Raw genomic sequence first — 13,594 nt, 5'->3', positions numbered from 1 at the left:
CGTCTACTGTCCCTACACTCCTTGGACAAAAATTATAGGGAGTTATGAGGTTAGGTTTGAATTACTTGGTTGAGCAGTAGATTTTAAACCAAATATGCATGTAGAAAAATTGAGTTTTTTTGCAACAATTTCAACGTTTCTTTGTGTTTATCAATACTGTTGTGTATGCGATGAGATTTTTGTCAACCGCAAGAATTCTTAGAACACTTTTATTTTACCTGCGCACCGTTGCTATTCACGTGGGTAGAGATCAGTTCAGTTGTGCGTAATGTTTGTTAATGTCCTAGCAAAAGACCAATGGCACGTCCCCAGGGTCTACGGAAAAGTCCCTTCATATGAAAACCTGCTTTCGTATGATTGCCTAGCCCCATTCGAAGGATCCTTGCAAACACCCCCAAGAGGAGGAGCCTTAATGGATTTAGCACGTCCAAATAATGGATCCAAATAACGGATTACACCTTGAAACAGCCCTAGACATTCCTGCACTAGACCGTGTTTTTCCGATTAGTAACTAACAGTTGATGCCGGAAAGGTTTTCCGATTACTAATTCTGCAATAGACATTCCTCCATACTCATCGCACACTACATTACACTTTTTAAGGTTATCCGGTACCTCTCATACACACTTAATACGCAATACAAGAATAATCCTAGGGATATTTGGTAAAAATGTACATTGATGTCCAAAACCAAATGGAATATCTACAACTTACCTTAGCTATTTGCTTCGGAGAGAAACACGCACTAGATTCACCTTTTCTCATTCATAGATTCCGTGGAAAAGTAGCCGTATTGTTCAATGTGTATGCATCCGGTCACATCCACAACAACGCCGATCAATCCCGGGGAAAACGAAAACAATTAAAAAACATTTGAACGATAATTCATATTGAAACAACAATTGCTGCATAATTTACCTACCTCTATTTCTTCACTTCTTTAGTGAAAACCCTAATTTTCCACACACATTTCTTCTTTCAGCACCACCAAACAGTAAAGACCGCACACAACTCGCCTTCTGCTTTTCGCTGCAAATGAACAAACGTCAAGCGTCGTCGTCGGTATGACGTTTGACAGTTTGCGCAGGGTGAAACAAAAAACGTAAACAAACACACCACATCAACATCACCGTCGTCGTTTTTCGGCGACTTTTCCGCACTTTTCCGCGGGCGCATATGTGTGTGTGTAAGTGCGTGTAGTGATAAAAGTACCATTTCCAATATGCAATTTCAATCAATCAAACCAAAAGATCCATCGCTAGTGTCGTACTTCATCCTATCGTTTCTTCGCATCGTGCTGGTGTTTGTGCCGCAGCTCGGCTACATCCATCCGGATGAGTTTTTCCAATCGGTCGAGGTGGTTGCAGGTAGTAAAAACTGTCGTCGGTGTAGCTTTTCAAGGACGGTGCATTATCAAACAACCCCCCCCCCCCCCATTTTCTTTATCTTTCCCAGGCGACGAATATGGGCTGGAGGTGACACGTACGTGGGAGTTCAACACAACCTTCCCGATCCGCTCGATGGCAATCACGTACTTTGGCCTGAAGGTCCCATTCTCCCTACTGCGCTTTGCCTCCATGTACAGCAACTACTATCTCGGCATCAATCTGCGCGGCAGCTACGTCACACTGGTCTTTCCCCGCCTACTAATGGTGGCGCTGTCGTTCGTGAACGACTGGAGCCTGTACCGGATCTGCCGGTCGTACGGATTGCAGTACCAGTTCCGGCTGCTGACGCTCGCCAGCTCGTACGTGATGCTCGTGTACGCTACGCACACCTTCTCCAATTCGATCGAGATGGCGCTCTGCTCGCTGCTGCTGTACACCGTGAGCGACTGTATGATCCACTCCAACACGGTCATCTATCAGCGCGAGTTTCTGGAGGAAAAGTACCGCAAGGCGCAGCGGACGGTGGAGAAGGTGCGGTTCTACAAGCTGAAAATGTCCCTCCCGTCCCACTCGCTCAACCGGTGCGTGCTAATGGCCACGCTGTGCGTGGCCGGCGTGTTCAATCGACCCACCTTTCTGCTGTTCGGGATGCCGCTCGTCTTTCACTGGCTGTTGCGCGGCATGGGCACGAAAACGGTCTCGTTTGCGGACTTTAATCTGCGCATTATGATCTTCGTGCTGTCGGCCATCCCGTCGTTGGTGCTGTTCATTGTGATTGACTCCATCTACTATGGGTATTTGACGATGGCGGAGATCGAACGGCAGGAGATTGGCATCAACAACTTTGTCGTGACGCCGGTCAACTTCATCCGGTTCAATATTATAGCGGAAAATACGGCCCAGCACGGGGTGCATCCGCTGTACACGCACGTGCTGGTGAACGTGCCACTACTGTACAACGTGCTCGGTGTGTTGGCCATCTTTTCGCTGCTCTTCATGATCTACCGGTAAGGTCCGAGCGTCCTTCATAATGACTAATTTTAAACTAATTTTAAACTGCTGTGCCTTCTTTGCAGCTTTGCCACCAACGACTACACCAGCCTCCCACGAGCCCAATCCTTCGTCGGGCTAATGCTGTCGGCCATATTTTTTCCCATCATTTCCCTGTCGCTCATCAACCACCAGGAAGCGCGGTTTCTCATCCCCATCACCGTCCCGTTGGTGCTGCTGCACGCCCCAAAGCTGCAGGTGGGCCTATCCTCCAGCTACCCGTTCAAGGTGCCCTCGCGCTTCAAAGACTTCCTCTACCACAATCTGCTCTGCCCGGCCGTTAGCCCCAAGTATTTGCTCAAAATCTGGTACACGGCCAACGTCATCTTGACCCTGTTCTATGGCTTCCTGCACCAGGGCGGTGTGTACCAGCTGGCCGAATACTTTAGCCGCCAGGTCGACGTGCGCTCCTCCAACGTGCACATCCATCTCGTCACCAGCCACATCTACAGCGTGCCGCAGTGCTTTGTCGGGCTGCCCAGCACGGAAACGCTGCTCGTCAACCCGGACAATGGGCAGAAGTATCGGCGCACGAAACAGTTCTTCCTGTACGAGTACGGTTCGCTCGAGCTGGAGCAGCTGTACCGCAAGCTGAAGCTGCTGGTCGACGTGTGCGAGATGCGGTCGATCAGTGCCAACCAGCGGTACCGGCTGTATCTGGCCATCCCGTCCAGCCTGTCGGAGCGGCTGAACGATATCTTTCAGAACCGCAGCACGGCGGCCCTGATCAAGCACAGCCAGGTGCGCGTGTTCTATCCGCACCTGTCGATCGAAGCGATGCCGCAGGTGTTCGGGCAGCACCCGTGCGGCATCAACACGGACGTGGACGAGCTGGACGATACCTGCCCGATCTATGCGCTCGAGGACGAGCAGAATCCGTTCAGTGTGGGCCGGCTGCTCAAACAGTTCTCCTCCGTCGCGCACCAGTTCGGGCTGATTCTGTACCGGATCGAGGTGCGGCGCATTAAATAACAGCTACATTACCACCACCAGCCGCCGTACGTGGCCGCGACCCGTGACGGGCGGGCGACGGCCTGGGTTTGGAGTGATACCCGAAGCTAGTCAACGCACACACGACGCATGTGTGTGTGTTTGTTTCGTTTGTTTTTTGTTCGCCTTTCTTCTTCTTAGACAAGCAGCAGCACACGCGTACCGCGGTACTCTTTTTCCCAGAGCCGCTTTTCCCGAGCCATTCCAACGAAACCAAAAATGAAAAAAGGCACACAATGCACCCTTTTTGTATTGAGCATAATGTACACGTACAAACGATTTTTACAAAATAAAAACACATTATATAAGCTTGCTAAAACATACGATAAAACGATTGGGAACATTTGCAATATTCGTATCTTCGAATTCATCTGAAAGAATGTTTAAATTTTAGGGATTTATTTACAGAAACTTAATCGAAACAAAATTAGCTTTCACCAAACAATGTTTATTTATTTATTTTTTATATAAAATTGTCCGCCAAAATGGCTTAACAAAGTGTGTAATTAAGGCTAGTTGTTGAGGTAGTAAAGTTAACGGGTACAGATTACATGGACTGGAGAGAGTACAAATCACGAAGACGTGAACGAAAACGGGACACTGGGATATCGGCGGATAGAAGGGAACAGGAGTTCAGCTTTCCTGAAACTTACACGGATGTTGGACTGTATTTCTTCAATGGAGAGTAACCTAACAAGGCGACAACGGACGAAGGAAGGGATTGATGAGAACCTTGAAGAAAGCGTCGAACAGCTACTCGAGTGAACTTACGCTAGACACTCTCCAGCCTAGCCGACCATCGCTAGGTCAAAGCCTGGAGAAGACCAAACAACAGCGGTGTATTCCATGGTTGGTCGGACCCAGCAGCAATACAGAGACTTCAAGCATAATAGGGGATTGCGGATTTCGGACGCGAGTCTCATATTGAATCCCTGGGACTTATTGGCCTTGTTGATGACATGATCAACATGTGTATTAAAGCTTCTCGTCCAGTCACACACCCAGATCCTTTACCGACGACGATACTCGATTTATGGGGTATAGGGTATAGCGACATAGGAAGTAGCTGAACGGAATCAACGCGGATCTGGTAAACGAAATAACGCAACACTTATTTGGACAAAGGTTAACACCATTATTGTTACACCAAACAGAGAAGGAATTCACCACAGTTTCGAGATTACCACAGTCAGTAGACGAGGACACAGGGAGGAAAATCTTGACGTCGTCGGCGTACAGCAGACAGCCATCGGGAGAGGGAGTATAGAGTAGCTCGGAATCCGACCTACCCGATTCCGATTCCGTGTTCGGAATCAATTCCGGAGACGATTCCGATGCTGAAATCGATTCCGATGCTGGAATCCATTCCGGAGCCGACTTCGGAGTTGACCCCGGAGCCAATTAAAGAGTTGACTCCGGAGCCGATTGAAGAGTTGACTCCCGAGTCGGCTCCGGAATCGATTCCGCGATCAGAATTTGGCTCCGGAATCGGAATTGACCTGGAAATTTCCCCGATAACAGAATCATAATTGACTCCAGAATTAAATTTAGCTCCGGAATGTGAATTAGTTCTTGAATTAAAAAAAGAAGTTTTAGATGCGAAATCAGTCGAAGGGAATCTCCATGAGAAAGGATCTTTTACAAGTAAATTTTGATTTTTTGCGGTTATCAATACGTAGTATGATTGGACCCAAACGCCGGTCCAGTGGAGCCAATCCCGATTCGAGAGCCGAATTTGATTCCGGAACCGATTCAGCTTCTGGAGTCGATCCCGGAACCGATTCCGATTCCGATACCGGAATCAATTCCGGAGTCGATTCCGATTCTGGAGCCGATTCCGGAATCGATTCCGGGAAACGGATTCCGGACCTACTATCCGGAATCAATTCCAGAAAACTGCAGAGGTAGCCGTAATCGATTCCGACAAAAACTTCATTTTCCCATCACTAGTATAGAGGTTCAGTCATTAACAAATAAAAGGAAAAGAAGGGGACTAAGAACACTTCCTTGAGGGACTCCGGAGAGGCCCATGAAAGAGTCTGACAAGCAGGACGAGACTCTTACTCTACATAATGTTATGAGTTTCAAGCTAATCCAGGCCGAAACAAAGACACACAAAATAAATAATAATAATCGCAAAGCAATAATGCATCAATCAAACTTATTTTTCAACGAAACGTTCCAATTGTTGTAGCTCTGAAAATAGAAGGGTAAGCTTTTTTAAGGTAGTATTGTTGTGTATTATACATTAAATTATCTATTAAAATGATAATAAAGAATCGAAAAAATGAAAATGAATATTACAAAAAAGAGATACATTATAGGATTCAAAATAAAATGTTTATTTCTTACATTTTTTTCTTCTTATTTTTGTTTGCTGGTTGCCGTTTTTTCTCTCTCTCTCTTTCTCTATTTCTTTATTCATCCATTTTCCATTTTTCTCATTTACCAGAGTTTACCACAATGGGGATGGTTGTGGTGGTGATGGTGGTTGGTGGGAGGAAATTTCCCCACCCATTCACAATTGCCACGTGCGCGGTATTATGCTATTGGGTTACACACACACACGCGCGCGCACATACACCCTCAAATACATAACGTATCTCTCCCGTTCCATCGATTGCCAACATAATTCATAATCTTTCTTATCATGCACGCGGGTGCGCCATGTTGGGGAGGGAGGGGGGGAACTGAGGGCTCTTACTTGTGTGTGTACGTGTTATGAGACGGAGAGGGTTCGCTGCTCTCTGCTCGTTGATATCTCCCAAGTTGCATTCTTGTGTGTGTTTTTTTATACTACTACTTCCTACTACTCCTTCCTTTCCTCATCACCATTTGAATTGTCCCGCGTGGTGCTGGTCACACTGCAATATGACGACGACGGTAACACACATAAAAGTTGAATGATTTATGTTACTTCCTCTTCCTCCCTAACTGCTCCTCAACCTAATGTCCGCCGTGGACCGCCTTCGTCCTTCGTGTGTATGTGTGTGTGGGTGTTTTTTTCAACAGGGTATGTGTGTGTGTAATTGATTCTAGCATCATTGTGCCTAGAAACGAAATAAATTAATCTACTTGTGTTGTATCCCTTTCTCCCATTGGTTTTGTTTTGTCTGGGGGTTTGCTTTACTTTCCCTCCCCGTTTCTACTTTGCCGTGTGTCTCCTTCCTTTCCCGTGCGTGATTTTTTATACATCGGGGGATGATTTGTTATTAGATTCAATGTCGTTTTCTTTTACTTATGTACTTTTCCCCTTTTTTGCTTTTTTCACTAACGACAAATGTGTATATGTGTAGTTTATGTTTTGTTTCTTCATTTAACGAGTTTTTACACATTCTTTTCATGTCCCATTTACCTTTCCTTTTCTCTTTTACGCCACATTTGGACATTCACCTCTCTTTTGTATGCTGCTGCTGCTGCTGCATCATAATTTATATGTTCGATTCGAATAATCTTGAAACGCTGACCTCACTCAATCAATCAATCTGGACTTAAAAACTAACTACATTCCTTCTCCCTACATCTTTCTCTCGCTTCTCTTCCCCCTCTTTCTCTCTCTCTCTCTCTAGCGTAAGTTGACGTTGATACCCGGGGCTAAATAATAAGAAATAAAACACTCTATATTCCACCACTCCTTCACATTTTGCTTTGCAACTTGCACACTTTTTGCACAATACTTCTTGTACGCGTCGCCACGTCTAAAGTTGTTTCCCATCAAAAGTTTTTTTGTTTCTATTATCAAGAGGAGATACATACACATACACACTATCCAGTGTAGGTATGTTTATCTTTTTTTTTTCTTCTCTATGGGATGGTTTTTGCATAGTTTTGAGGTTTAAATTTCTATTCTGTGTTTGTGTCCGCAACACACACACCACCTCACACTCTTCCAAACACATGCTTCCCGCTCAACGTGTAAGAGGGCCACCTTTTTAAGCCTTTCTTGGCATACAATTTGCATTTTGTCGCTTAAAAGAGCAACTTTTGCCACGCGCAATCGATCGGAGATGGATTGGTAACTCGAAAGAAAAAATTTCGAGTAATGGGCGGTCAAAGCATGGTAAGTTTCCTTCTGTCACGCACACGAATTCGATTCGTTGTGGTACGCTTTCCTGTTCCAAATTGTCGAGATGCTTGTAGCAAACGTCAATCCCTGCACACTCCGCCCGAACTCACGAGATGACCCGACGGCAATGAACGATTACTTGATCTTTTTATGGGACCTCTTTTCTCTCTCTTCCTTCTTGATTGGGGGTGTAGGAGTGTCCCTCGCTTTCTCTATCAGCTTCGTGCTGTTGCTCCCTTCTCTTTCTTTGTGTAACAATCTAAGAAAACTTAAGAGTGAATTGGTTTCTTTTTTTACCGGTTTTATCATTAGAATACATCGCGTTTTATATATTCAACTTTCAACTCTCTTTCTCTCTGCCTTTCTTTTCCTTTCTGTTTCTGCTATCATTATGCTCAACCAGTTTGACGTTTTTCCCTCGTTTCTCTCTCTCTCTCTCTCTCTCTCTCTCTCTCTCTCTCTCTCTCTCTCTCTCTCTCTCTCTCTCTCTCTCTCTCTCTCTCTCTCTCTCTCTCTCTCTCTCGCTTTCGCTCAGTTTTGTCTCTTTCTCTTTTTTTTGTGTGTAATATTTTTATAGTTTTGCTTCTTTTTGGTAAAAATGTGTGTATGTGTGTCTATGTCTAGCAGCCACACAACCCAGTCACACCTATAGAGAACCCAGAACCCAGCCATATTATTATCAATCCTCGCCACCCCCCAAAAGCACGCACACACTCTGCAGAGCAAGTCTTATTTGCAGGCTTTTTTGTTTTCTTCTTCGCCTAATCCTTCCAATGGTGGTGAGATACAGACGCATCATCAGGGGTACATACACAGACAGCGTGATGATACACGTTTGGTACTCGTTTTGCATCCACAAATTTACGTATTCACCTACAGCGACGACACTCGTCAACCGATCGTTGTCGTTGTGCTGCTACTGCTGCTGCTGGTGAGTGATTAATAAAATCCACTTGAGGGAGGGTACCAGCTGTTACAGAAACATGGTTTGCCATTGCACACATTGGTTTGCCACTGATGATCATCGTGCGTCTGTGTTGTTGTTGTTGATGATGCTGCTGCTGCTGCTGCTGCTGCTGGTGATAGTAGTAGTAGTAGTAGTGCCCAGTGGTGGTGGTGGTTGTGGTAGCGACGACGATCATAATGATCATGATGGCAAGGCTGCCAATGCTGTCGATAGTGATAGTGCTGGTAATGGTAAAAGTAGTACTAGTATAGATTGCCTTTACGATATCAGTACTACTAGATTCGATAACAGAAGTAATAGAAGAAGTACTAGTAGCGGCTGTAGTAGCGGTAGGAGAAGGAGGATGTTATTGCATATAGTAGTCGGGCTGGTCCGAGTCTTTCTCGAAACGCTTTGCCTCCTCCTGCATGCTTTCCTTTATTTTCAGTATAGCGGCCGATTCGGTTTGGTCCTGAAAGAAATACACATAACAAAAATTGTAGCGAAATACTTATTTTGTATACATATAAATAGTTTGGTTGGATTGGGTTTTAAACGTCGAGAAAAAAAACACCTTTCTAGTGGAATGACTGTTTAAAAATAAAATGAAAAAATACTAAAAAAAACGGGATGGATGAGGCATTTTGTTAGGGAGATGCAATAAATGGGGAGAATTCCTCTCTACAACTGGGCGGTGTGTGTGCGTATGGAAATGATGTGTTTTGTTGGTGTGTGTGTGTTTCAGCATTTAAAAATTAAATAAATTTAAAAATCCTTTCCATTCAGTGTTAATTTACATAAAAGGTGCAATAGTTAACATTAAAACATAAAAACGTTCAGCGTTTGTCTTGGGAAAAAAAGGAAAAATGCCAAAACATTACAGATAACTCAATCGATACACCGCTTCAGCACCACTGTTGGGTCAAATAATAAATAGAAACTATTGCTATGAGCTCGAAATAATTAAATTAAATATCTTTACAGTACGTGGTATTAACAAAACAAAAGATATAGGACAACATTAAAAAAAACAAAAAAAATAATAAAATATATGAAGATCATCACTAAAAACGAAACAATTTAAACTCATTTCAAATATCAAACATCAAATAGTTACACTATGCTGCAATAACGTTTTCCCCCAAAGATTCCAAATAAATGCAATTACAGTAGTAATAATATTATAAAAAAGATAAGCTCTTCTAGGCTATAAGTGATCAACAATTGATGAAGCTTGTGACAGATATATTCATCTCCGCTGTTTTTTGCCAGCGAGATTGGTTTTTACAATTCTTCTATAACACCACTGTCCTTCACTTGCTATTATATTTTACATGTTTTTATGTTTAATGTTTTTTTTGTCTTTATAATGACAATGACACTACTCTATGGTGGGAGCGCTCCACATGAGCACTACACACACGACGACACCATCGAACGAGAGAGAGAGAGAGTGAGAAAGAGATAAAGTGAGAGAAAATGAGCAAGAGAAAGAGATGTTTTTTGTTTTGTTTTTGTTTTGTGTATATATCTGTGTTTACTACAGTACGGTTTTCATACAAACAGACAAACAATTCAGTTACTAGAGTTAATGTAGTAGTAGTGGTAGCGCAATTCTATTGTAAGTAGCTTTCGTAGGCGCACTTTTGACACAACGTATCGGATTGAGTATCGGCTGATAACTAACACACAACTTTCCTACACAAACACTAACATAGTATTACCACCCCATACACGACCCCTCCCGTCCTCTCACCCGCCCATAACAAAAAGCCACATAATAATTTTGACCATCAACCACGAAAAAAAAAAGAGACAAAGCTAATATATACTTGCTGCCGGGTTGGCCGGCTAGTAGCCCCAGGCACATCGGGAAGTGTAAGCAGCAAAAACATATTCCACTACCTTTGGGTGTTTTTTTTTTTGGTTTTGTTTGGTTCGTACGATAGTGTTGTTATACTTCACTTGGAGGCCTCTTTCAGGCCATTCAGGGGTCTCTTTGCTGCAAGTCTGCTGCAGGCGTCTTACGATCATCGGACGTCGAAGAGTTGGTTGGGAGTAGTCACTTGGCGCCCAATTCCAATGCAAAATGCAGGACAGGGGGGTTTGCTGAATCTCTCTGGGGAAGCTCCTCCGTCATACTAGTGTGTCTCCATTCTCTTCTGCTCTGGCTTAGCACCATTAGGAAAAGTAGAATTTGTGAACCGCGCAACAGTCTCGTTTTCGAGAGATGGATGGGCCCAACAGGACGGCCGAGACATATTCTACATTAACTGCGTCAATATAAAGGGAGTGAGGTGTGGTATGCTTTATTTCGAACCGGCTTTTTAAACACAAATGATACGCGGCGTGGCGTTCATATCAACTGTAATAGCTAGTAGTGTATATGCTTACGCTGCGCTGGTTTATTTTATCTGCTAGAATTATATTCTATTCCAAAAACAAAAAGCCTTTTTCACAAAAACAAATAGTGCCGATAATTTGACGATTTGTTTTTCTAAAGCTTGATTGATTGTTCCTTTCTAACCCTTTTACAACTACTTTCCCTTGACTGTAATCCCTACGTGTCCCCATATTAACTCCTTATTGTTCAATGCTGATGCCCCAAATTACGCTCTCTATCATCTGCTGCTGCTGCTGTTACACAATGATTTGTAATTCATATTAGAACGCTTGCTAACAATGCTCGGTGCATGTCGTATCTGGCTACCTTTTACAAACACGCTTGAAGAATATGGCGAATGAAAACATCGTTCTCTTTCTCTTTATTTATTTGTCCATGTTTTACAAACACACGCACCCACGTACACGTGTCGTGTTGTAGTAAAACACACATACATACACACACACAAATACATTTATCATGTTTTAATTCTCTTTCTCTTGCTCGTTTGTCGTGCAGGTTGTTTGTTGTTTTGTTTGTTTGGTTGTTTGTAGTGTTCAAATGGATAGTGCTCCACATAAAATAATATCATCATTGTTGCCCCCGCTTTGTGTTTTTTTTTTTTGTTGTTTAGCTATTTATGTTAAGAAGAGATATCTACATTCCTCTCTGTACATTCAGGTCATTGGTTGATGTGTTTTTTAGATTGGGATATTAAATGGATAACGATGTCCCGCGTGAAAAGACAAAACTTCTTCTCTTTGCGTTACTTCTCACAAACGGGGTTTGTGCAGAAACGCTCTTGTTAAAAAAAAAACATTTTGAATAGATATGAAAATAGAAAACAAAGGTGCATACAAGTTGTCATGTACAAAACCAAAAAAGTAACCAAAATGAAACATTAAGATGTAGTAGAAATAACGAAAAATAAGTTCCGCTCAAACTGAAGAGACAATTGAAAAACAAAATAAAGAGAAGAGAAGGAGATTTTCATTTTACAATTCAAAACCAAATCTTCCTCAAAACCTATAAAAAAGAAAAGGGACGACTGTTGTTGTTGTTTTCTTACAGCAATAATTATAAAGATGCGCGCAGTGTATATAGATATATATTTATAAGATTATATTTACACAATTTACTATCAAGAGAGGTGGTGGTGGTGGTGGTGTGTGATCGCGGATCGTAACCATTAAATTCAACATATTAAATGCTACCAACATTTACCCGTGTAGGTGGTGGTGGTGCCCCGGTAAATGTTCATACCATTGTCGATTGAGCAGTCTGTAAATTACTATTATAGAGGCACACACAACAAACTCGCACCACTCTCATTAATATGAATTGGGGAACTTTTTTTCTTTTTCTTGTTGTTGTTGATTCGATATATATATCGAGGGGACACAAACAGTGAAGGCCTTACAGAGAAATATATTAGTTAACAGATGATTTTCTTTATCATTAAAATTATCTAAAATAAACAGAAAACGTTACTTGACAGTGCCGTTACTAAAATGGTACACCACCCTATCCTTTTCGACTGGCACACTCCCAGTCTTCAGGCCAGAATTAAATTAGAATTTCCTTTTTCATTTAATTTCATACCCTTTTGTGCGATTAAAAATTACCAATTACCGAAACATTGAAATGAGTGCGCAAATGCAGCAAACTGAACAGCGAGTTTTGGTTTGCAGTGAACAATTTGTACACTGGAAAATCCAAACTCGACCAAACACACGCTATGCTTTATATTTACATTTAAAAGTCCACTCAATAGCGGACGGTGCAACCAAAATTTAAAAAAAAAGATTTATTAATTCATCAAAAGTATTCACCGACTGTGAAACCTTTTGGAAAAGAATCAATCAAGGGCGCTTAGAAAAAAAAGATAACTGTGCACGAAATGCTGAGAAATTTAATTTAATAAAAAACAGAAAAATGCCACCTGAATTTCCCATGAAACGTTTTCAGTAGTAACGTCTGCCCGCCTTCGGTGAACCAAAACATTATGAAGTAAAAGTGTGAGTATGTTAAAATATACATGATGAGTGTTGTTTTTTATCGATTTGTGTGCGTGCACTCGCTTCTCCCCCAAAGTGACGGATCGATCTCAACGCGAAAAGGTGAACAATTTTAAAATGAAAACGTGTTTAACATTCTAGCTTTAAGACACGGCCTTTCTCACGTTGATTGGGAGATAATATTTTAATAGCTCGGTACAGGAACAACACAGTTAGGAAATGTTTTGTGTGATAAAATAATTCGCATTGTGCAGCGCACACCAAATATGTATTTGAGGGAGGTGCGGGACGAAGACCCACTACAAACACACACTTGAGTGGGATGGGGGGGGGAGACGCGGATAAACTAAATCATACATAAAAAAGTCGGTCGCTGTTTTACCCCACACATTCAGCCTTGCGGGTTTGTTGTCGATTGGTTGTTTTGTTGTTGTTGTTGTTGTTGCAAAATGTTGTTAAAATGAAGGGTTGTGGTTGTGGGGGCAATGTGAGCGAAGAGGTACATTGGCAGTACACTGGTCACTAGAAATTGTCGAAACTTACGTTCTCGCCGGGACCACCGAAGCCGCCGAGGTTGTAATCGCCCATACCGCTGCCGGAGTCTTCCCGTGGCGTGCCCGGACCGTTCGCGGGGCTGTTCTTCATGCCGTCCAAACCATCGTTATTAAGTACCGGGCCGCCCATCGTGTTCGGGCCCATCGGTCCACCCATCGGGCCGCTGCCGTCCGTGCCGCCAACCATAGGGAATTCCTA

The 13,594-nt window shown here is 42.9% G+C and overlaps 3 protein-coding genes across 13 annotated transcripts in view; 1 reads left to right on the top strand and 2 right to left on the bottom strand.

Moving 5' to 3' along the window:
- Positions 1-1,052, bottom strand: part of LOC120900141 (glutactin-like) — a 47,020-nt gene extending 45,968 nt beyond the window's left edge. Inside the window, exons 1-2 of the mRNA XM_040306765.1 lie at positions 923-1,052; positions 715-755 (exon numbers count right to left, since the gene is read on the bottom strand). The gene's annotated coding sequence lies outside the window, so the exon portion shown is untranslated. The remainder of the gene's footprint in view (positions 1-714; positions 756-922) is intronic.
- A 41-nt stretch (positions 1,053-1,093) lies between these two features.
- Positions 1,094-3,760, top strand: LOC120900135 (GPI mannosyltransferase 4). The gene is made up of 3 exons (XM_040306758.1): positions 1,094-1,367; positions 1,456-2,395; positions 2,465-3,760. The coding sequence occupies exons 1-3, from the start codon at positions 1,223-1,225 to the stop codon at positions 3,408-3,410; spliced, it is 2,031 nt and encodes a 676-aa protein (XP_040162692.1). The 5' UTR covers positions 1,094-1,222; the 3' UTR covers positions 3,411-3,760.
- A 4,284-nt stretch (positions 3,761-8,044) lies between these two features.
- The window catches only part of LOC120904019 (single-stranded DNA-binding protein 3), a 35,562-nt gene continuing 30,012 nt past the window's right edge, over positions 8,045-13,594 (bottom strand). For 10 of the 11 annotated variants that reach the window (XM_040313726.1, XM_040313727.1, XM_040313728.1 and 7 more), the window contains 2 exons: positions 13,385-13,591; positions 8,045-8,912 (listed from right to left, as the gene is read on the bottom strand). In XM_040313726.1, coding sequence (XP_040169660.1) covers positions 8,808-8,912; positions 13,385-13,591 — 312 coding nt within the window. In that variant the 3' untranslated portion in view covers positions 8,045-8,807. Of the gene's footprint in view, positions 8,913-10,724; positions 13,592-13,594 lie in introns of those variants that run through there. The other variant, XM_040313731.1, reaches the window with a different exon arrangement.

The sequence above is a fragment of the Anopheles arabiensis genome, chromosome 3 (genome assembly GCF_016920715.1).
Source record: "Anopheles arabiensis isolate DONGOLA chromosome 3, AaraD3, whole genome shotgun sequence".
NCBI classification, from domain to species: domain Eukaryota; kingdom Metazoa; phylum Arthropoda; class Insecta; order Diptera; family Culicidae; genus Anopheles; species Anopheles arabiensis.
The sequence above is the reverse complement of the archived record's forward strand: the minus strand, read 5'-3'. Positions and strand labels throughout refer to the sequence as shown.